General features: G+C 35.6%; 4 protein-coding genes across 9 annotated transcripts; 2 read left to right on the top strand and 2 right to left on the bottom strand.

Annotated features, from left to right (window-relative positions):
* The first annotated feature begins 2,208 nt into the window (after positions 1-2,208).
* Positions 2,209-10,899, top strand: LOC119073353 (43 kDa receptor-associated protein of the synapse homolog). The gene is made up of 10 exons (XM_037178751.1): positions 2,209-2,594; positions 2,753-2,835; positions 5,211-5,374; positions 5,434-5,585; positions 5,652-5,774; positions 5,836-6,121; positions 6,186-6,287; positions 9,903-10,001; positions 10,058-10,449; positions 10,510-10,899. The coding sequence occupies exons 1-10, from the start codon at positions 2,542-2,544 to the stop codon at positions 10,769-10,771; spliced, it is 1,716 nt and encodes a 571-aa protein (XP_037034646.1). The 5' UTR covers positions 2,209-2,541; the 3' UTR covers positions 10,772-10,899.
* A 37-nt stretch (positions 10,900-10,936) lies between these two features.
* LOC119073356 (sodium/potassium-transporting ATPase subunit beta-1-interacting protein) lies at positions 10,937-14,782 on the bottom strand. The gene is made up of 6 exons (XM_037178758.1): positions 14,401-14,782; positions 12,863-13,000; positions 12,715-12,795; positions 12,455-12,652; positions 12,337-12,397; positions 10,937-11,925 (listed from the first exon to the last, which is right to left on the bottom strand). The coding sequence occupies exons 1-6, from the start codon at positions 14,452-14,454 to the stop codon at positions 11,084-11,086; spliced, it is 1,374 nt and encodes a 457-aa protein (XP_037034653.1). The 5' UTR covers positions 14,455-14,782; the 3' UTR covers positions 10,937-11,083.
* Positions 14,783-16,132: 1,350 nt separating this feature from the next.
* On the bottom strand, positions 16,133-17,597 carry LOC119073357. Its single transcript, XM_037178759.1, has 3 exons — positions 16,616-17,597; positions 16,421-16,554; positions 16,133-16,357 (listed from the first exon to the last, which is right to left on the bottom strand). The coding sequence occupies exons 1-3, from the start codon at positions 17,494-17,496 to the stop codon at positions 16,185-16,187; spliced, it is 1,188 nt and encodes a 395-aa protein (XP_037034654.1). The 5' UTR covers positions 17,497-17,597; the 3' UTR covers positions 16,133-16,184.
* Positions 17,598-17,895: 298 nt separating this feature from the next.
* On the top strand, positions 17,896-21,670 carry LOC119073354 (nucleobindin-2). Of its 6 annotated transcripts, none has more exons than XM_037178757.1 (9): positions 17,896-18,040; positions 19,315-19,427; positions 19,499-19,714; positions 19,772-19,939; positions 20,000-20,225; positions 20,287-20,624; positions 20,689-20,802; positions 21,140-21,202; positions 21,311-21,670. In XM_037178757.1, the coding sequence occupies exons 2-9, from the start codon at positions 19,323-19,325 to the stop codon at positions 21,482-21,484; spliced, it is 1,404 nt and encodes a 467-aa protein (XP_037034652.1). In that variant the 5' UTR covers positions 17,896-18,040; positions 19,315-19,322; the 3' UTR covers positions 21,485-21,670. The 6 variants fall into 6 exon arrangements, with proteins under 6 accessions (XP_037034652.1, XP_037034651.1, XP_037034650.1 ...); XM_037178756.1 differs by having other exon boundaries at positions 21,140-21,273; XM_037178755.1 differs by having other exon boundaries at positions 21,158-21,670.
* Positions 21,671-23,322: the final 1,652 nt, after the last annotated feature.

Below are 23,322 nucleotides of genomic sequence, written 5' to 3'. Positions count from 1 at the left end.
ATCATAATGAACGTAAAATAATTTTTGTAAGAATCAGATTCGGTATTATGCACAAATTCTTCCTTTCAAAAGTGCCCTTTTGGAGTCCAATTTTCGAACGCGTATATCTCCGATAATATGAAAGTAGCTCGACAATGAATTGCTGTACGTTAGTTTTGACACTGTAGGAAAACTATTTCCATAATTTGTAGCTCGAATCATTGCAGTCAAAAATTAATATTTTTGTAAACAATAAACCAATTTTTGGAAATTGTCGGCCATTTCTGACATTTCAATCGTTCTATAGAGTGTTTAAGTGAGAGAGATGGCGAAATGACAACCTATTGTTCCATCTCGGGGTCTGCTGTCAGATTCTTTTGTATTATCGATGACAGCAGACCCCGAGTTGATTTTCCATCTCGCTCTACTTGAACACCGTATAGAAATGGCCCACATGTTACCTCTATCTGTCGAAGCGACGTCCCAGTCGCCAACTGGCCGATCAACGTTAAGAATTAATTTGAACCATACCGCCTTTATTCAGCGACTGTTTATTCAGCGACGATTCTATTACGTCCATTCTTGTTCATTGAATATTTGAACTTCATACGATCGATTATTATTAAAGGTAATTCGTAGAAAGTAAATACAAAAATAGTTCTTCATAAAAATGATATACATTTGCAAAGCACCTAGCAGGGTAATAGAAAAAAATAAAGTAGTACTTTAATCGAAGTATGCGAATATTTGCATACCTTTTTTATAATGTCATTGGAAAATTACCATTAAGGCTGCTAATGGTAATATTGGTATCAAAAAACTTCTCTATTTGACGTGTAAAATCCTCTATTACCCTGCTAGGTGCTTTGATATTTGTCGAAAAAAACGTTTGCTTACACTGTAAAGAACAGGTATGGCAGAGACTTCATCTTAAACGCACTCACGATTTATGTCAAAATAACATGAAAACGATTGCATTATGTCCTCCGCGCGGAAGATATACCATACCTGTTTTATTTAGATCATCTTCAAGTTACGGTACTTTCAAACGTAACCTCAGATTATTTTCGTTGTGTTTTATTTAACCCAAAATTTTATGTCAAAAAAGAACTGCCAATTGAGTACTAAATTTAAAATTTTGTGTAAAAAATAGAACGAACAATAGACGGCGGGTCAAAATCTTTCGTTCAAATGACATTATTTTTAACGTGGATGACAGTTCTTAACGTGGATGGCATTTGAAACGGCCTTGAAGATGATCTATTGGGTTATAATAAACGTTGAGATTAAAAACTCAAAAATGGAGTTAGAAAGATGCGATGATAAGGGATTTGATACGAAGATATGAAACTAAAATTTAACGTTAAAAAAAATCAAATTTTGGAGACTTACTTAAAGATATGAAACCCTTACACTTGCACTTAAACAATTAAAAACAGAAGCTGCACACTGTACATTAATCGAAGCGAAGATAAAAAAAGTCAAAAGTTATATACTGTTCGATTTCGTTTCCTCGTTTTCTGACTTGTCAGCGTAGTTTATTGCCAGTTGTGCGTTGCTGTTACTTTACTAAGAATATCTACCCCTCCTCTCATACTTCACTTGCAGAATTACGTATTTTATACCTTTAAATTGAGAAGACATGTAGCTGAATATTTTGAATTTCATATGCCTCAAGTTTCCTCGTTAAATTAAATGCATGATTGTAATCAATATGTGTTGTCAATCATAGCGGCATGACTCGACTCACATATCTCATCAGCATAACTGTTTCGTTCATAAAGTGATATCTCAACCATCCGAGCCAGTGATTTTTGAATTAATTATCATTTCAAAAGTCTTCCGAAACTCTTTTCACCCTCATATTCATAAAAAATTTCATAGCGCGTCAAGACCTTGATTTAATTATTGAAATATTGTTTTCCACTTGCCGTTATAAATCCCCCCACCAATAATGTGATGCCTTCTGTTGAACCAGAAGACTATATTTCACAGAGAGGCTTACATGCATATAATACAGTCAAAGCAGCGAGTCAGAGTTGGAGCGTAAAATCTCTCCGATTTAATATGCACCGAACATTATAACATTTTGTCAAACTTGCTTCCATAGAAAAACCGTTTCCCCACATTTCCGAAAAATCTTTTTGCACAGAATCAGAAACTTTCGTTCTCTTTATCCCATGATATACACGACATACATGCTGATGACCTTATACACCACCATATCAGTTGGGTGTTTTCGTTGAGATGAAAATGATGCTCCATTTTCACAGTATTGATTTGTTTTTCTTTTCTGGGGTAGTTGAAATGGTGAAAGAATCGCTTATGACAAATTGATGAAAAAGTGATTGTTGTAAGGAAAATCAAGTGAAAACGACTACAATGTAAATATTGTAACCAAATTAAATGTACAAGTGTGTTCATCAAAATGTAACTCGATTTATAAAATGTAAAAATGAAGTAGAAAATAAATGTGCTACTTATTTGAAAACATAGTGACTATGAAGCTGGAACTTATCGATTTATAGCGAGACCAGATTTTTAATTTTCATCTTTTGAATTATGTTAAAAGGAGCCATGTCATGGGAGAGCCTAACATCACGAGACCTGATTAGGTAATGCATATAGACAGAATATGTCTTCTAGTTTCATCGTTTAGAATATTATATTCATTGCCACTTGGGAAATTAGTTGATTAAAAATTCAACAATTTCTCATTCATCTTGGCTTATACGAGTTTGTACATATATAAACTGTGTTACTCCTCATATAGCTTGCCACAAAGTCATAAATTGTCAGCAACGCATTTGCTCGCTTCTCCTGATGGCTCGAAGCATCCACTAGAAAATACAACAGGTGAGACAAGTACCTTTTGTAATTTCATTTTGATTATAGCTAAAATTTATGTAATTCATTAATCATCTTGATTAGACCATAACCAGCATTGAATATTGTACAAATGTAAGACGGAGAGTTTTTCTCCGCGGAAATTATTTAAAAATTAAAATCCAATTTTCAAGTTACCACATCGGATAAATGATTAGACATTTATCTTTAAAAAAAAGAAAGAAACAAAACGAAAATCGTAAGTGAAATTGAAAATAAATAATTTAATTTTACTTTACGCTCTCATTTTACGAGGGTGCTGAATTTGACCTACATTTCCGTTATATATACGGAAGATTATTATCTCTCTCTTTGTGTGCCCATAAATTACAATGTTACTAAAACTGTTACGTTCCATCTACACGTTATGTCAATAATTAGCATATAATTCGTCTTCGATTTTTTTAGTCCTTTTTGATCAGTTTCTTAAATATATTCAACAGAAAATTTCAGCAAAAAAAAGTGCGAAATGTTCGTCGAGAAGTGGAACGAAGAGGGTGCAATCATGATGTTGTGAAACAAATTTCCCATCCGAATGAAAACCTGATAAAAATTGAATTTTCATAATAAGTATAGTCTAAAATAGTAGAATCAAGTTAAACTTTTGGGTGCTTTAAAATAGCAAATCCAGTGATGGAATCAAAATGTGCTTTGTTCGGGTCGTTGCTTCTACCTGATGTTAAAATTACAACTATGTTACATTATCCAATATTTGTAAAAAAAGTTTTATCATCGCAACTTTTTCACTTACCAACTCATCTATTTCTCTCGAAAAAAAACTTCCCATAGACTTCGCACTTCTTCAAAAACTTTTTCCAATAGGGAAAAGTTCATCAAATTTCTGTACCGAAACCTAATTTGATTGACACGGTATTGATCGACTTTAATGCTTTAAAAATATTGAACGGAGCATAAAGTTTGTGGAATATTTATAAGTCGTTGATGAGGCGGGTGTAAATATCATTGTTTCGATTTTTACGACGATGGTTACACAGGAAATGGATACTTTAATAATGTTAATCTTTTATGTATAATAATTTAGAATAATCAAACTTTTGCAGCCACTTTTGATATTGAGAGTGACGTCTATGTGAAAAATGAAATGATGGAAAGCCCCAAACGACAAAAAAAGAACGTAATTGCCTCATCGTAATTCTGTAAAACTTTAGGGACCGCAGCACACAAAGCACGTAGAAAATTCAACCAACTTTTTCGATTTTGTTTTCATGCCCTAAACGACCGATGTTCATTAATAACAAATACATTTTTTTTCTACGTCGCTTGGGAAGTACACGTTCATCGGATTGTTTAATTGATGACACTTTTGCTTCGTATTGTAAAAACGTATCCACCAAGCTTTCTTATCTAAGAGCTTTTCCCTATGGCCTCAGGAATATTTTAAGATTTGCGATATGCGATGTTGTTGCCGTTAAAATGTTGTTTGGTGGAAAAGTTAATTCACTATAAGTGATTCGATGGGATTACAAAAATTCGTACAGTTGTTTCTAAAGCGTTTCAAAATTTTTATCCTTAATAGTGACATCGTAAAATGAAACAATTTTGGTAAAATATAAAAAAAATGGTTCGGTTCGGGGATCCGGGGTTATCTTGTGTTTGTCTATTTATGTGTTAGCTAAGATTGTTGATGTTCAATTCCAAGCAAAGCCATTTGTATAAGGATTTGTTTCCTTTTTGTTCGTTTAATAAATGAAATGAACATTTTCAGTATGAGCGAATTTCAAATATCTGCTTCGCTGGCCCATTGTTGTAGAATCGGTTCAAGTTTTCGTGATGTATCACTCTTAAGGAACCTATTTTCCACTGTCCGTTCTGATAACCAAAATTAAGTTAATATCGACAAAAATATCTCTTCATATTGTGCCTGTTATGGAGAACTCGTAAATGGATATCAATCAGGTGTTCATTATGTTGTAAGAATAGACAGCAATTCAAGTCATCTTTCGCCACTTTTACCATATTTTCTATGAACCTGAGTTGATACTGTATACCTTTCTTTGTTCAAGAAATAAGTGCTGTGCTGCCTTTGATATTATATATACATCAGAGATGATGATAATCTATTTACATTGCCTTCGTATTGTTTGTGTATTATATATTAGTGTGTTCTCTGCTCACAATATGAAAAAGCATGGATAGACTTCGGTATAATACTCAGAAAGAAATCAATTATATCTGAACCGTGTATCATCCTTTATACCCATATATCCATTCTATCCGCAGACATAGCTATGTGTCGTTTCTGTGACAAATAAAATAACAAAAACGTTGAAGAAATGCGATTAATTACAGAACATTAATCATTACCAATTGTTGTGTTACTTTAGATCATTATCAATTAGATGGAAGTTTTTCGCGATTAGCTGGATATCAGAGCCCAGACGGTACGTCACTGTGGACACGTCATGGTTTCAGTATATCGCGTTGTGCAATATTTGAATGCTTCTTTGTTTGCCAAAAGAGAATTCAACAGTATTTGGCCAAACGAAAGGTAAAAATTGATTTCATTGGAAAATTGAAACGATAAAAATTTAATAAAAAAAAAACAAGATTGAAAGAGGTTTGCGACTGTATGAGCAACATAATCAAAATGCAGCCGTTAAGATGTGGCGTAGTGCGCTTAAATCAACTAGCAAACGAAACGACCGATTTCAATTATTAGGTTACTTATATCAGGGGCATATGGATTTTGGCAAGTATAGGTATTGATCATGAATAAGGACTATCACTTCGAACAATCAAGTAAAAAAACCTCTCTGTCTTCCAAGGGAGGCATTGGAATACGGTCACCGACAGCTGGGTATTTCCGAAGAATTAGATTCCCCTAGCATGCGAGCAGAAGCTTATTTAAATTTAGCAAGAGCTCACGAAAGATTAGGTGGCTTGGAGAGGTAATTTTTGCAAATATATCAAAGCAACAAGAATTAGAATTGCTACTCCCAATAATTTCAGAGCCTTAAGCTACGCACGACATTCACTTTATAATGAATGTGGAACTCAATGTCGAAGTGGTGGTTTGGTGCACTTGACTGTTGCACGTGTTTATTTGGAAATGGGAGGTTTTTCCAGAGCTTTGGAAGGACTACAAGGATCGTATAAGATTGCGACCAGCATCGGAGATCCTGCTCTGGAACTACAAGTATATGTTGCGTTATCTGAATTATTCGGTCGTTTACAAGATACTGACAAAAGTGCAAAATATGCTTCGAAAGCGTACGATTTGTCTCGATCGTTGCAGGTATTCCTAAGATTCAGCAGTGTGGTGTTAACTTATAATTTAAATCAAACTTACATCTTTTAAGTTGGGAGATTTGAACTCTTCTCATCATAGAGCAGCATTGTTACGGATGGCAGCATCACTCCGAAAACAAGGAGAACTAGGCGACGCACATGACTATTGCACGGTACGGTTGAATTTCCATTTAAATCGTGGGAGTTATTAAGGATTTTGTTTTTATTTTAACTACCCGGGTAAAAAAAAAAGTGGTTGTGAGACGTCTCTTCGAGACAGCTATTTTGTATGGAGGCGAGACGTCTCTTTTTTGACCTTTGAGACTGGATTAGTTCTCATAATTCATCCAAAATTCATCCGAATTCATCTGAAACTGTTGAGAAGTCTTGTTTTAAATGTCTTTCGGAGATGTTTGAGACTGGATGAGTAGTCTCTTTTCAAACTTTTACGAGACTTTATGAGAATGTCAGAGTGGTCTCATTTTGTATATTCTTCGAGAATGTTTGAGACTGAACGAGAATACTTTTTGTTGGACTTCAAGAGACTGGTGAGAAGTCTCATTTCGACCTGATTATACATTGTGAGACTGAAGGAGTGGTCTCATTTCGGCTTTTCGAGACGCTGTGAGACTGAAGGAGTGGTCTCATTTCGGCTTTTCGAGACGGTGTGAGACTGTAGGAGTGGTCTCATTTCGTCTTTTCGAGACGCTGTGAGACTGAAGGAGTGGTCTCATTTCGTCTTTTCGAGACGCTGTGAGACTGAAGGAGTGGTCTCATTTCGGCTTTTCGAGACGCTGTGAGACTGAAGGAGTGGTCTCATTTTGACTTTTTGAGACGATGTGAGACTGAAGGAGTGGTCTCATTAAGGATTTGTTAGACGTTATGAGAATGGATGAGTGGTCTCATTATGGATTTGTTAGACGTTATGAGAATGGATGAGTGGTCTCATTTTGATAAGAAGAAATAGGATAAAAAAGACTGTTTGAGTTTTTCCGATACCCTGTGAGACTTCTCATTTTTGAGTTTTTCCGAGACCCTTTGAGACTTCTCATTTTTGAGTTTTTCCGAGACCCTATGAGACTTCTCATTTTTGAGTTTTTCCGAGACCCTTTGAGACTTCTCATTTTTGAGTTTTTCCGAGACCCTTTGAGACTTCTAATCTTTGAGTTTTTCCGAGACCCTTTGAGACTTTTTATTCTTGAGTTTTTCCGAGACTCTTTGAGACTTCTCATTTTTGAGTTTTTCCGATACCGTTTGAGACTACTCATATTTCATTGCTTTGGCCATGCTGTTAGACTATTTTCTTCTTTCGATATTATTTATCGGACGATTTGTTTATGTGAATATCTGTACTTCTATGTTGAGTTCATAGATGGCCACTGCCCTTTACTTTTCTTATAATTCGCTAGATCAAATTGACTGAAATTATGTAGAATCGTTAGTAATATTTTTTTTTTTACCTTTTTGTAATGTTTTTTCCGGTCACCCATCCAAGTACTAACCGCGACGAATGATGCTTAACTTTCAATCTGGACGGCCATCGACGTTACTCATGTTGCTAAATCAGATATATGTATTTGTGGATCTAATTTTGAACCGTTGTTGCAATTTCCGAGACCAGATGAGTAGTCTCATTTCTAAAGTTTTTTCTACTTTTGAGACCCGTTGAATGGTCTCATTTGAAGAAAATATTTCCTTTGATTTGTGAGACCCGTTGAGTGGTCTCATTTGAAGAAAATATTTTCTTCGCTTTGTGAGACCCGTTGAGTGGTCTCATTTGAAGAAAATATTTTATTCCATTTTTGAGAACGGAAAAGTGGTCTCATTTCGAAAAAAAAAAATTTCTTTCAATTTTGAGAACGGAAAAGTGTTCTCATTTCGAGAAAATATTTTATTCCATTTTTGAGAACGGAAAAGTGGTCTCATTTCGAGAAAATATTTTCTTCCAATTTTGAGAACGGAAAAGTGGTCTCATTTCGAGAAAATATTTTATTCGAATTTTGAGAACAGAAAAGTGGTCTCATTTCGAGAAAATATTTTCTTCCAATTTTGAGAACGGAAAAGTGGTCTCATTTCGAGAAAATATTTTATTCCATTTTTGAGAACGGAAAAGTGGTCTCATTTCGAGAAAATATTTTATTCCATTTTTGAGAACGGAAAAGTGGTCTCATTTCGAGAAAATATTTTCTTCCAATTTTGAGAACGGAAAAGTGGTCTCATTTCGAGAAAATATTTTCTTCCAATTTTGAGAACGGAAAAGTGGTCTCATTTCGAGAAAATATTTTCTTCAAATTTTGAGAACGGAAAAGTGGTCTCATTTCGAGAAAATATTTTCTTCCAATTTTGAGAACGGAAAAGTGGTCTCATTTCGAGAATAAAATATTTTCTCGAAATGAGACCACTTTTCTGTTCTCAAAATTCGAATAAAATATTTTCTCGAAATGAGACCACTTTTCCGTTCTCAAAATTCGAATAAAATATTTTCTCGAAATGAGACCACTTTTCCGTTCTCAAAATTCGAATAAAATATTTTCTCAAAATAAGAACACTTTTCTGTTCTCAAAATACGAATAAAATATTTTCTCGAAATGAGACCACTTTTCCGTTCTCAAAATTGGAAGAAAATATTTTCTCGAAATGAGACCAATTTTCCGTTCTCAAAATTCGAATAAAATATTTTCTCGAAATGAGACCACTTTTCTGTTCTCAAAATTCGAATAAAATATTTTCTCGAAATGAGACCACTTTTCCGTTCTCAAAATTCGAATAAAATATTTTCTCGAAATGAGACCACTTTTCCGTTCTCAAAATTCGAATAAAATATTTTCTCAAAATGAGAACACTTTTCTGTTCTCAAAATTCGAATAAAATATTTTCTCGAAATGAGAACACTTTTCTGTTCTCAAAATTCGAATAAAATATTTTCTCGAAATGAGACCACTTTTCCGTTCTCAAAATTCGAATAAAATATTTTCTCGAAATGAGACCACTTTTCCGTTCTCAAAATTCGAATAAAATATTTTCTCGAAATGAGACCACTTTTCCGTTCTCAAAATTCAAATAAAATATTTTCTCAAAATGAGAACACTTTTCTGTTCTCAAAATTCGAATAAAATATTTTCTCGAAATGAGACCACTTTTCCGTTCTCAAAATTCGAATAAAATATTTTCTCGAAATGAGACCACTTTTCCGTTCTCAAAGTTGGAAGAAAATATTTTCTCGAAATGAGACCACTTTTCCGTTCTCAAAATTCGAATAAAATATTTTCTCGAAATGAGACCACTTTTCCGTTCTCAAAATTTGAATAATTTTTTTTTTAAATGAGACTACTCGTTCAGTCTCGGAAAGTATTAAATCCGAGACCACTCGGACAGTCTCATCGCGTCTAACAAATGAAAGTCTAAAAAGACTACTCATTCATCCTCAAACATTCTCGAGAAGTAGTCGAAAAGAGACCACTCGGTCAGTCTCGGAAAGTGTAAGGAAAAATTATTCGAAAAGAGACCACTTGTCCAGTCTCGGAAAGTATTAAATCCGAGACCACTCGGACAGTCTCATCACGCCTAACAAATAAAAGTCAAAAAAGACTACTCATTCATCCTCAAACATTCTCGAAAAGTAGTCGAAACGAGACCACTCAGCTTCTCTCGTTCATTCTTGTTCATTTACATAAAATAAATTAAAATTGAGACTTCTCGTAAACTGAAAAAGTCAATGAGACCGAAATGAGACCCTTGAGACTACGTATTTTTAGGTCTCACTGAGACTGAAATTTTTACCCGGGTAGGAAGCTACAAGACTTGCTCTAATATCTGGAGATCAAGCTACATTCACCCGAAGCATTCGAATCATGGGAGATATTTATCGGAAAAAAATGGACATCGATGTGAGAGTTTTGGTTCGTTTTATTTTAAACCAACGTAATATTAAATCCAATTTTAGAGAGCATTTCGTCACTACGAACAAGCCATGGGAACAGCTGCTGCTTTAGGCGATCGTATGGCTCAAATGGAAGCAATGGATGGTGCGGCAAGATGCCTAGAAGCTTTACGAACCCAACAAAAGATCTGTAATTGTCGACCACTTGAATTTAATACGAGGCTATTGGAAGTGGCGAGTTCAGTGGGGGCAAAGTTACTTGTACGAAAGATTCGAGCTCGACTAGCATTGATCTACCGATCGTTAGGCGACGAGGAACAATTTAAAACGCATGAACGATTAGCAACGCAAGCAGAGGCAGCGCTTGGCTTACATTGCGGTGTCTGCAATGAATCTTTTGGTTTAGAGGTTGATTCCCTGGAAGCTTTACCGTGTGCACACATACTACATGCCAGGTACAGAATGAATCAGATTGAAAACTGAACGAAAATCTTGAGCGAACCATTTATTTTCAGATGTGCACACGAAGTGTATCGCAGAAGAGACAAGAACTCTTTGGGACGATCGTGTCCGGCTTGCAAAAAATTAATTAATTCGCGACTGCATTTATGCGGTGACGAACCTGATGAAGTGATAGACATCGCTGAAAATAACAATATTCTTAAAATATCTGCACCACGAACAATTTACCGAAGCAATTTGTCGCTGGCATCACTGAGTTTACGAGCTTCGAGTCTTACCATAAACAGTGAATGCCATGCAACATCTTCGGTATGAATACACTCACGATTTCTCACTTCTAGTGATTACTAATTACCTGTTAGATTGTACATAGGGAAAAAAAATATTTTAAATTCTTCGATTAAAGAGTCAAACTTAAAAAGTGACTGCTGGTTTCAATATTGCGTCGAGTATGACTAAAATAAGCACCACACCGATTAGGAAATTATATAATTTATTCTAGTAGTTCCACAAGTTCATTTCATAATTTATGAAAGTATTTAAAGCGCGCGATTTCTTAACAAACTTAATGTTTAGCCTTAGCCTTAAAATGGAAATTAATTTATGCTAAAGAATTCCTTACTCATTTTACATAGTCGTTTCGGAATCCGGAGGAGTGTGATAGTTTAAGTTGTATGCAGGCGGTCCATTATTCAAAAATGCCATCGATCTAACACTTTCTCTGGACGGTGCCTTTCGTTGTGGCACTTGCGGTATGGGTTGCGATCGATTTCCGATCTCAGTGAAAACATTCTCCGAACCGTGCGACGGATTATACGAGCTCAAATAGCGTGCGCCATGAAAATTTGAGTAGCTCGACCGAGCAGATGGTGGTCGATGGTACGGATCTTCGACAATATCCGGATTGGTGCTGATATTGGTGTTCGAATGATGGTACATCGGATTCGACAGTCCATCGGATAGATTTTTGGCATGAGCTGAACTTTGATGCAACAAAGAGGTGCTGGAACTCATGTTGTAGTAAATTGGGTCCGGCAAAATGTTGTGTTGAAACGAGTTCATGTTACTCGATGAAGGCATTGTTATGTCTTTGTTTAGATATTTCAAATTGGATTCGGTTAGCGGTGGATTTTCGTAGCGCTGCTGTTGATAAGGAAAAGCCTTATTGACCGGTCCTTGTTGATCAATCAATTTCGTGACCGGATTCTGTTGAAATTTTCGTCGTGATGCCCTTGTACTGCTACGGTTTTTGTTACTGCGCGTACTTGTTGAACTTTGGCGGTTCGTTGTTCCGCGTGTCATGACAGAGCGACGTTTTACTCGACGCGGTGTCATCGGTTTGGTCATTTCTCGTGGACTGCTTTCACTTTCGTCTAAATAGCTTCTAACAGCATCTACCGGCGGACTGAATTCGATTGAATACAGAGATTGGCGTGGTTTCGGTTTTGGTTTCTCTCCTCGTCGAGTCGCTATAAAAGGTATTTTATATTTGAGTCTACTGATTGAAATCGTGGAATGAGTTTTCTATAAAGGAGCTACGAACCGTTTGTGTTTACAGTGAACTTTAAACCTCCACCAAGAATTCAAAGTTAGTCAAAGTTTACGCTGAGTGAAAAGTTATTAGAAGCAAGATTGATAATCTATAAAGACAAGCAGAAGATTTCTAGCTTTAGCATGCTCTAAAAATCTTCCTATAATAGTTAGGATCTTACGCTAGCAACACTTAAAAAGAAATCCCAATTCCAATTAAGAGTAAACCGTAGATGGAAACTTATAGTGCTTTTGTGCAATGCCACCAATAAATTGCTTGAGAAAGTCCACTTAGAAGGTGGTTAGTTGGATAGTGCTAATAAAACTACGACAACTCGTCAATTACTTACCATAATCCTTATCACAGAAAAAACTGGCCATTAGTAGGCTCGCAGAACACAAGCCCAAAACCTGCAACGAATAATTTTGAGAACACTTAAAGCAAAAGCAATTGTTTTCTAAACCAACCAGTAGTATGAGTTGAATAGACGCATGTATGATTTCTACAATCGTGTAATCCAGTAAGCAACCGTCCACTTTCTCTGGACGAACGACAGTAAAATGGTCTTCTGCTGTAATGTTTGTTGAGTATGTTGGTTTGCAGCCATAGCCATTTATTTCAAACCATGAAGCACTGCCTGTTCCCAGGTTCAATATGTCACTGTTCTGTTGCGAATAATTTAACTTTAGAAAATGAAATTTCAATTTTGAACCGTAGATCGACTTACTTTATCAAGAGTTCCAACGTCCAAGTAAAAACAAATAATAAAAATGTTCCATGCAGCCCATAGTGTGCTCCACAATGAATACTATTCGATGAATTAAATGGAGATGAAGCATTTCTGAGCAAAAATAAATGGAATTTAATTGCCTTACCGTTATCAAATAATTAAGACGAAACGTATACGCTCCAAAGAAGCCGAATATTACAAAGATGATGTGAAAGAAATTGGAAAAGATAGGCGCCCACATAAATCCTAAAAAATCGAATATTTGCCTTTCGATTGTTGTGAGCTGGAACAAGAGAGCTTAATTAATAAAATTATAATTTGTGTCGTATGTAATGCTTGTCCGTTTAGTATGGCATAACAAGTAAATTTTGTGATTAATTTAACAGACGGTAAGCATATCATTAGGGTCGATTTCGAATCAATTCCTTTTGGATTGATCTAAGTATTTTCCACAGACTAGCGATATTTAGTATTGTCTTGCTTGGGACATTTTTTGTTAAAACGTGTGAGAAGGTTGTATTTCGCGTCGAATGCGAGGAATGCATCCCACACGTCCAAACGAAAAATTTCCTAGTAGGGCAGTACGGTACTTTGTTGTCTTGCAGTCAGAAAATGTGAAAAACTGGTAATAAGCCGTTTTCTGACCGGAAGACAGCAGAATACTATTATTTCGTTACTGTATTCTGACAATTTTTTGTGTGCTTTGTTGAGTAAAATACCTTACGCATCTGTGGACTAATTTGTTTATCCACTCAGCTTCTCCTTGTGCATAACAGACACGTAATAATCTATTACTTCCTGTGTTTTTACATAATATTGGACATTAGGACTATATTAGCTACAGCTAACGCACTTCAAGCAAAATTGATATTAACGACAGCTGCTAAATAGAGTACTACTTTGTATGAAAAAAGAGTCCGAATTTTTTACAGTGCCAAAATTTGTTAGATACACTGTCTAGTTTCGGTAGCCTATTTAAAGTACCACTCATGCTTGAAGTGCGTTGCTACAGCTCATCGTTTACTTGTGTCGTCATCATCGATAACAAAATAATCACCGTTTTCAAAGGTTAAAATGCATCATCCTAACAGACTCTCGATTACATCACAACAAATCAACAAATAGTGGTTGTTTAAATAACCATAGCAGCAATTACGGACATCCAGTAGGTAATATCTTTCCTTACACATGTGTGTGTACTGTGTAGTGATATTACCTAATCCTAATAGACAACAAAAACAAATTCATAGCCGAACGAAGACCACTTTTCGATAAAAGAAATTCTTTACCTTCGTGAATTGTATTACAGTTCTTTTGAATCAGACCATTCTTCAAAAGAATGCTTTTTAGTTTATTTCTTTAAAATTCCTTCTAGTTGAGTCATTCACATAAAAGTCATTTGCAGACTATGTGCTGCTAAAATATGTGAAACAACTCAAAGCTGAAAAATGTTCACAATCATCTAGCCCATCGTCAACGAATCTCATCAAGTGGAACGATTTAAAATGGTAATTAGCTTCCTGTGCATTTTTTTCTCACAAGAAACACAAAGAAAACAATCGAATTGAGGGTAGAAACGCAATATAAAAAAGATGAAATAAAACGAAAGTTGAAATCGTTTGAGAAGCGCAGGTGTTAAGTGATTTTCTTCGACGTGAATATCATGTAAACATACAAACTTACCAACTGAAGAATGCATACCGACAACAGTAAATGCCGTCTCGTACAGGATCCCATGTCATTTTATTCTTATAAAACCGTTTTAATTGATTTATCGGAGTTTTATACACTTTACAAAAACATATCACATTTCCATTAAATTGCAAACACTGCACAAACAAACACCAATTTAAGAGTTCGTTTTAGTTAGTCATAGATCTTTTTCTTAAACTTTCTCAGTTCCATCTTTGTGTATTTTTGTTATTATAAAGTTGAGAAACAAATTAAATCTGTTCAATTTCCACTAAAAACCTGATTATGAATTTCAAAACTAACATAAACTTAACAAAGATCAAACAAACACACCTGTCGTCTTAAGTTTTCTGCGCTTTGCTGTCATTATACCTGCTAAGGCGGTGGTAAGTCTTATACTTGGATGAAATGACGTCTTCTGCGCATTTGTGTTGTTCTTAGAAAATACTAGTTTATGTTATCCTACAAGTATTAGTTGTTGGTAAAACCTAGTGAGCACCAACATCTGTGTAAAACTAATACACAAACTCAAAGAAACTTGTTAGAAGATATAAATGGTTCCGTGAGAACTTTTACATTACTATTTTCATCGAGATATGTTTATGTAGCGATAAGTTCAACACGAAAATCAACTTCCAATATTTTGGAACTGATATATCATACAACATAATTCAGTTGTAGTTCAATTGTCGGACATTTAATGAATTCAGTCTTATGAATAAATTTCGTTAGAACTGACTAGTTGTTCATGTGATGACTCTACCAAGTCATGCGAAGCTAGCAAGACACCTAATCGAGGCTTGTCAAACCTATACTGCGTTGATTATGTCTGGAATATATTATTGGATTTTACATGGAGCTACCTTTGGAATCGCTTTCTGCACTTGGTACACATATTGTCACACTTACAGTGATATATGGGAGGAGAACGAGTGTATGTGAAATTGCTTCCCATGACTCAGATAACAATGGAAGATTGTTTCATTTCCACCACGGCTACATTTCCACCCTGAGTTAATTGGTAACGGTAGTTGGTACTGGAATTGTTCATATTACGAAGATCCTGATGGAGTAAGTTCAATTATTTTGTCTTTTTCTTATTTAAAACAAAAACATTTTTACAATGCAAGAGCTCGTTCAGAAACTCTTCGTTAAGTTTCACTGGTGAGAATTTTGACACTTCTTTCATATAAAATATGTCAAAATCTTCACTTTAAGTAACGAATTTTTAGTTCGTGAACGAGTTCCAAGGCAGAAACTATTATTCACATGTCGCTAATTCGCCTCATTACATCGAGCCTGAGAAATTTTATGTCTTAGAAAATTTAATCTATTATTGTATTACGGTTGTATGGTTATGGTATCAACCGCATATTTACAATTCTTAACTAATTTTACGTGTTACGGCATGTTTCATTTTCATTTACATTGCCTACAGCCCGACCCGAAGGGGAGTAACATAATATACTAATACCTCTGCCGTTGAACGAACACGATGAAATTCAATGTACACATTTTACAAGAGTGGGTACTTGGTAATCGGCCAAGTAGTGAAACTATTACTATTTTTAGTTGGCCGTTTTTAGTTGGCGTACCAGTTGATCCGAACAATGACGAAACCTCCATCGGTACACTGTTATGCCACTTTTAATAGTTTTGTTTTGGTTTGTGTGTTAAATAGATGATCGAACAGAAATATAAAAGTGAAGACACAAACCTATAATTTTTGGTATCGTCTTTTATTTACATGTCTAGGTCTAAAAACTATTATAACTCTAAAATTTAAAGGTAAATTTAGGTGTCACATCTTTTTTCGGCTTCGTATTGGTGAACTTTCCACCTGTTAGTAGATGTATTAACTTCTGACTGTAAGTATCATCCAGGTATATGTCTAGTTCAAGTGTAGTTTTAAGAATTTCGGAGCAAGCTTGCAGGTTTTTATGAGCATCTGAAACATAATAATTTTGAGTGTAAGAAGCCATTACATTCATCTCCCTAAAGTAAAACTTACATTGGTACTCAAACAACAGCTCTAAAACCAGTTTGCACTCTTGTCTCATCTCAAATTTCAGAAAAGCGTGAATCAATCTATGAACCATATCGACTTCACCTATACACAAAGCATTGTACGTCATGAAACCCCGTCTGCAACAGAGGCGATGAGAAACATTAGTTTTACGCTTTGAATTCAAAAGCATGGTTGTACCTCTGGGCAGCATCAATTCGTATTTCTGAGTGATCACTAAATAGCTGGTCGGCAACGACCTGATTGCTGAACCATGTACTTTGAAAGCACACTTTCCATAAATATATCAAAATGGAGGATTCATTCAGTCTTGTTTGTAGGAGAGTCGCTGCTCTGATAAGTCTTACTAAAATTGCTTCGCTTTTGTTGTCTACAGTATCTTTCACAATGAATCGGTATGTTGAGAGAACTGATGTTAGCACGGGTGTGTTGAATCCACGGACCTGCTCGAGTGCCTCACCTAACAGTGTCAATGCTTCATCTGAATTGCCTTTCTCCCAAAAATGTCTCGCTTTGAAATGTTTAAATTCACAGTTTTGATCATACACTAGTCGGTTGTTCACTTTACATAGATCAATGAGCTTAATCAAAGAGTTTCGATTATTTCTATGCGTACTGAAGTATTCACATACAGTCAACATTGTATTCTCGCCGACAACTTTATTACCATCTACACACTGATCCACAAATTTATCAACGAATTCAGTGTTTTTATCTAGACAGGCCGACAATACTAGGTGATCAATGTGTTTCTCGTCCAATTTCTCAAAATCTACGCTAACGAATGACACTTGCGAAAGTGACCTTTCGGTTGTCCGCTTAATCAAATTTATGAAGGCTGTTACTTCTTTCAAACTGGACGAGTCTCCACGGCCAGATGTCTTCTTTTTCTCTTGTAACAGAATTTCCCATCTCAGTTGTTTTTTCAGCATCAGGTCATCCGTGAATTCGGCGATCGTATCTGTTGCGACCCCATCGGTGGTGGATTTATGTAATGTTTTTACGAATGATTTCGGTATGGTACTGCACAAAATTCGAGGATTTCGTAGCAGTAATGCCATTTAAATGAAATTTATATTTTTGCTTTGTATTGGGGACGTTTTGGTTCGAGGTTGAGACACAGAAACGTAAATACACAGCTGATATGATTGTCAAACGTTAAACAAAGTCAACATACAAATGGGTTCATTCACAATGTGTTGTCGTAGTATCAATGGGTACAGAGAAATGATAGTTCAGAGACCATTTTATATCAGAGAGAACAATAAGTTAGTTCCTTCCGTAGTAAAATTAGGTATCATTTTTAAAATCAGAAAACTTTTGCCAGACAAAAACCATCCTCTACTCAACCTGTAACGTACGTCTCAATGAAATTGTAATTCGAACAGAATTCAATGGATGCCATATCTCTGATCCATGCATCTGTGTTAGTATAGAGATAAGTTTGTCGTTGGCTATCAAACTGTCAAAATCCAGTTATCAAGTGGTGCTTTTCAGTGATTGTTTATATTGTTTGCTAATCAAATTTCGCGAAAATTAGATACACAAAAATACGATTTTAGTTTGTAATCACCGAAAACCCATTGACGAGTGCACATAGAATTAGTAAGTTGAACAACAACAAATTTAGATTACGTGTTGGTTATCATTTCATTAAAAGTGAACAAAAGCCTTCAAACCAGACCTTTTTATGACTCGCTAGTGTTAGAACCACGTCATACCCATCTTGCAATATTTTTGTAAGATGTGTAAAGACTATTAACTAACCTACCAATTACGGAATCGAAAAAGAGAAAGTGATCAGCCTTGCACTATTAATGCAACAGTGCGAGATTTTAGAATATCGTGCGAATCATTAAAAATGCGTGCATTTGAAACTTGTTTTTCTTGAAGAGTGGCACGGATTTTTAGCCGCTTTGTACGAAACTATGTTGCATCTATATGTTCAGATATGCGTGTTTCGCTCGAGGTTTCCCTGCATTAATGATGAAAAAAAAAAATCGAGTTCCATGTTAATGTTGAAAACTGTTTTCGTGGCTCATCCACATGACTCAGTTTAATAGATAAATTTAGGTAAAACTGAATCGGTAATAGAAATAAATATTCATTAACTTCCGAAATATCTACGTCAAAAACTCCAATTACAAGTGTCTTTATAGTTTTATGACTCGTCACTTTTGCTATAAGCAACACCAAGGAAGTTTGATATATTACTGTCGGTTACAGCACGGTCTGCAGTATGTTGCTTTTATTCTTAAAAGGGTTCAAGGCCCTATTTTGATGGATTGAGTTGCTATGATTTGCTTACATAATTTCGGAAACATATTGTTCTAAGTGTTGACGAAGAAATGATCTCAAACAAACTGTGAATCGAGGGACAAATTAACTATTAGGATTACTTTGAAGTGATTATTTCTTCATCTGAATACATAGCTCTCAAAAAGTCATTTTATTTTGACAAAAATTTCATAATATGAGCCTTAATAAGGGCTACGTAGAGCTTTTTCGCGAAAAATTTAATTTCAAAATAAAATACCACGATGAGCTTATCACGTAGAAAAGTTGTTGTTGACATAATGAATGGAATAAGCAATTCAAATGGAAATCCCGAGAAAACAGTCTCGTTATTGTCATCAAGCCAAATCGCACATACAACAGTAGGGAAATTTTCAATAAATTATGACATGATCGATAGATTCGCTGGCGGGAATTCCCTTCAAAGTTTTTTTTAAGACATCACATCGTGATCATTGTTTTCAAGAAATTGTTATCAGTACCTCGGTGCTCGATCAGAACTTTACGACGTATAACAGTTAATAAATACTTTCTCACCGGCAAGACAGTACATTTCCATATTACGATTTTGATTATACTTTCAGGAATAAAAATGCGTCGAATTATTCTTTTATTTTTCGTGGCATTAAGTCCGATTCTCAGTTTACCTGTAACAAAGACTACAAAGAAGCCTGTCGAAGAAACAGGAGACTTAGAGGTAAAAGACTCATCTGAAAGTCGCACCTTACTTGCAAACGATAACCTATGTCTAACCATTTTTTGTCACAGCATAATCTTGAATACGAGCGATATTTGAAAGAAATTGTGGAAGCTCTAGAGTCAGATCCGGAGTTTCGTCAAAAATTGAACAATGCTTCGGAAGACGACATTCGAAGTGGTAATATTGCTCACGAACTGGAATATGTCAACCATCAAGTAAGAACCAGATTGGATGAAATAAAACGTGAAGAAATGGAGCGTTTGAGACAGCTAATTAACAAACAAGTAAGTCCTGTGATGTGAGAACCGCACGAGTTCCAGAATTTATTTCTGTCTTTTTAGTATCAATTGAATAACCAAATCGATGAAGAGCACTTGAAGGTGTCGTCTTTAGCTCATGTTGATCATGAAAATATGCACACTTTTGAGATAAAGGATTTGCAGAAATTGATAACGAAATTGTCGGAAGATTTGAATGCAGCTGACAAAAAACGGCGGGAGGAATTCAAAGTGAGAATGACTAGATTCTAAAGGAATAAACGCAGTGTCACGTCGCTATTTTTGTTTCAGCAATACGAACTCGAAAAGGAGTTTGAGAAACAAGAAAAACTTCGAGGCTATGGAGACGACAGTCGTGCCGAACACGAAGCAGAATTAAAAAAGCTTGAACAAAAGCATAATGAACATCCAAAGGTCCATCATCCTGGCAACAAAGCCCAGTTGGAAGAGGTTTGGGAAGAACAAGATCATATGGAGGGAATGGATTTTGATCCGCAGACATTTTTCATGATGCACGGTTAGTACGATTGTCTGTGAATTACAGTCGAGACAAAGTTTTTATCAATATTTGCTTACAGACATTGACAGCAACGGTGTATGGGATCAAAATGAAGTGAAGGCACTGTTTGTGAAGGAATTGGACAAAGTTTACCAACAAGGCCTACCGGAGGATGATATGAGAGAACGAGCAGAAGAGATGGAGCGAATGCGCGAACATGTATTCACTGAAGCAGATAGAAACAGAGACGGCGTGATCGATTATCAAGAATTTATTGATCAAACGAAAAAGGATGAGTTTCAGCGTGACCCCGGCTGGGATACTGTCGATACGGAAAAGGTTTACACTCACGACGAATATCTTGAGTTTGAACGAAGACGACAGGAAGAAATTAATCGAATGATGGCCGAACATCCGGTAAATTTTGATCGTTTTTTGAATGTCTCAAGCGTTAAATTGTCTAACCTTCCATTTGCAATAGGAAAAGTACCCAAATTATCATCAGGACCCACACCATCAGCAAAACTATAATCAACATCTCGATCAGCAACATGTGAACCAACAACAACAGTATCAAAATCAACAACAAAATCAGGTACTCAATTTAAAGTTTTGGTAAATAGAAGCTCCCCACTCTTCCTTATTACCTAATTCTTCCTACTTATACAAATTTTTCAGTAAATTCTCATACTTTCCTACATCCTCGAAAAATTTTATGCGTAGGCTCCGACTAGTCCTTGAGTTTTTAGTAGTTTTTTATTCTCTTGCCGTTTTTCAAAAGTTAATCTTTTTTGATCTGAAAATTTTTCCTGTTTTTTCTAAACTTCCTCTCTTTCATAATTGTATCGAAAATTCCTTCCTTTTCCTGAATTTAGTAGTCGCGCTTTAGCGTGGAAGGCCTGTGGAAATCATTATTGAATTTTGTCTTTCAGAACCAACAATTCCAACAACAAAATCAAATTCCACAACAACAGTACCAAAACCAACAGCAGCAAGTTAATCAGGTACCACAGCAAAATAACAATCAACAACAATTCCAACAGCCGCCTCCACAGCAGCAGCAACAGCAACAGCAGCATCAACAGCAGCAACAGCATCACCAGCAACAACAACAACCAAACCAGCCTTCTCAAGAACAGCCGACACAACAGAAACCACTTTCACAGTCATCCAATTCAAACCAAATCGATTCGAATCAGGCGAATTCAAAGGTTCAAAATTCCGTTGAACAAAAGCCAATTCAACACGGACAACCGCAAGTGATACAGCAGCATTAAATATTACGATGGCAAAATTCCATTTTCGATAAATTTCGTCGTGCCAAATAATCAATTGACAAATCGCACATCATAATTTACCCATTTGAATTTCAGAAACTTTCGTTACTTAAAAATGTAGTTTTTATACCGATATCATGTGACCATCAGTATCAAATCTGTAATACATTCATTTCCGGAATTTAATTTATTTGGTTTTACTTTAAAAGAAAGTTGTGCGACTCAATGAAACTGTAAAACAGGTAAGGTCTATTGTCCGCCCGGAGGACATAAAAATTTGATTTTCGTACTTAAACGCACTCATTTTCATATTATTTTGACATAAAATGTGAGTGCGTTTAAGACGAATTCGCCGATCGACCATACCTGTTCTAGACTTTCATTGGTGCGACTTTCTTCCTTCAGTAGATATAATACTGATGAGATGACACTTCACTCGGCTTTGCCATAGTCGATACCCAAACCAGGACAGTCGTAAGATTTTATGAATATGGCTACAGAATATTTCTAGACCTGGATTGGATTCATCACCCGATTGTTGGCTCTAGTGAAGTGGATAGGTTTGTGTGGAGAAGAAGGGGGCGTCAAGATTTTAGTGATGACTCGGAAGTACAGATGATCAATCCGTAATCTCCGAGCATCAATTATAAATGATGACCGGCGCAAACTGACGAAGAAATGAAGACTTTATTTTAGCCTCGCCCGCTTTTCGTTAATGCCCGTCAAAAAATGAGAAAATGAAACACCGACAACATCAAAATAAATGGTTTGTCTGCAGATGTAAATTATTTTGATTCGGAACGATTTTGGTTTGGAACGCCATAAGCAGCAATGTTAATCGTTCCAAATCTAAATCCAAATAACGTAAAATTGTGATTTGGAACTTGCTACTTTTTGATTTAGTGTGACCGTACGAAATTGCTATTGAGTCGTTCCAATTTTATATTCGCCCTTATTTGCAAGGAGTAATTGGGTAATAAGGTTGAAAGTCGCCTGTCGTTCGAAATTAAAATAAATTAGTCATAAAAGAAAGATCAAATATAACGATAAGAGTTGACTGGATTATCTGTTTTGTTGAATTGAAGTAGGACACATGATAAAATGCAGAAAAGTAATAGTGAAAGCCAAATCACTGATCAGACCAGTTACTTTTAGTCTGTATAAATGTACTTATCTTAAGTTTATGCGTCGTAAAATGAAAGGGTATTACACGGAGAGAAAAGTGATATTCGACATGTTTTCTGATTTGGGAGATGCTGTAGTCAGTAAATGGCTCTACACAAAATTTATTTAACAAATGAAAATCTAGATTTATATTTTGTTATTCCATCCTTGCAGCGAGCGCGTGCCTACCAGAAATTTAGAAAATGAAAATCTAGATTTTTATTTGTTCAACGAAATTCTTATGGAATCTGTTACAAACCACAACAACTCCCAAATCAGAAAACATGTCGAATTTCAATGTTTTCCCCTTGTAAATCACAGTATGCACAAACACATTGTTGCAAGTGTGTGAAAAGAAGAAAAATCTTGATTGAGTTGGTTTGATAGCGTTTTGTTGGAGAAGATCTCGATCTCAATGCTGCTTCCTGAACAGATAATGGCAAATATATTGTATGTATGCGTCCCAGAATATACTACAAATGCAGCTAGGTACAGTTTACTGCACAAGAAATGCTCATATTGTAATACGATTATGTGTCAAATGTAACGGTACGATCACTGCAGTATTATTATCCTCCCACAGACTATTGGGAAAATTGTCGAATCTGTTACTTCATTCAATCTAAGTATTTTCGACAGATTCCCACTTCATTTGATTATTTTATTTTGGTCGT

The sequence above is a fragment of the Bradysia coprophila genome, unplaced genomic scaffold (genome assembly GCF_014529535.1).
Source record: "Bradysia coprophila strain Holo2 unplaced genomic scaffold, BU_Bcop_v1 contig_138, whole genome shotgun sequence".
Classification (NCBI taxonomy): Eukaryota; Metazoa; Arthropoda; class Insecta; order Diptera; family Sciaridae; genus Bradysia; species Bradysia coprophila.
Note: the sequence above shows the minus strand (reverse complement) of the source record. Positions and strands in the feature narration are given on the sequence as shown.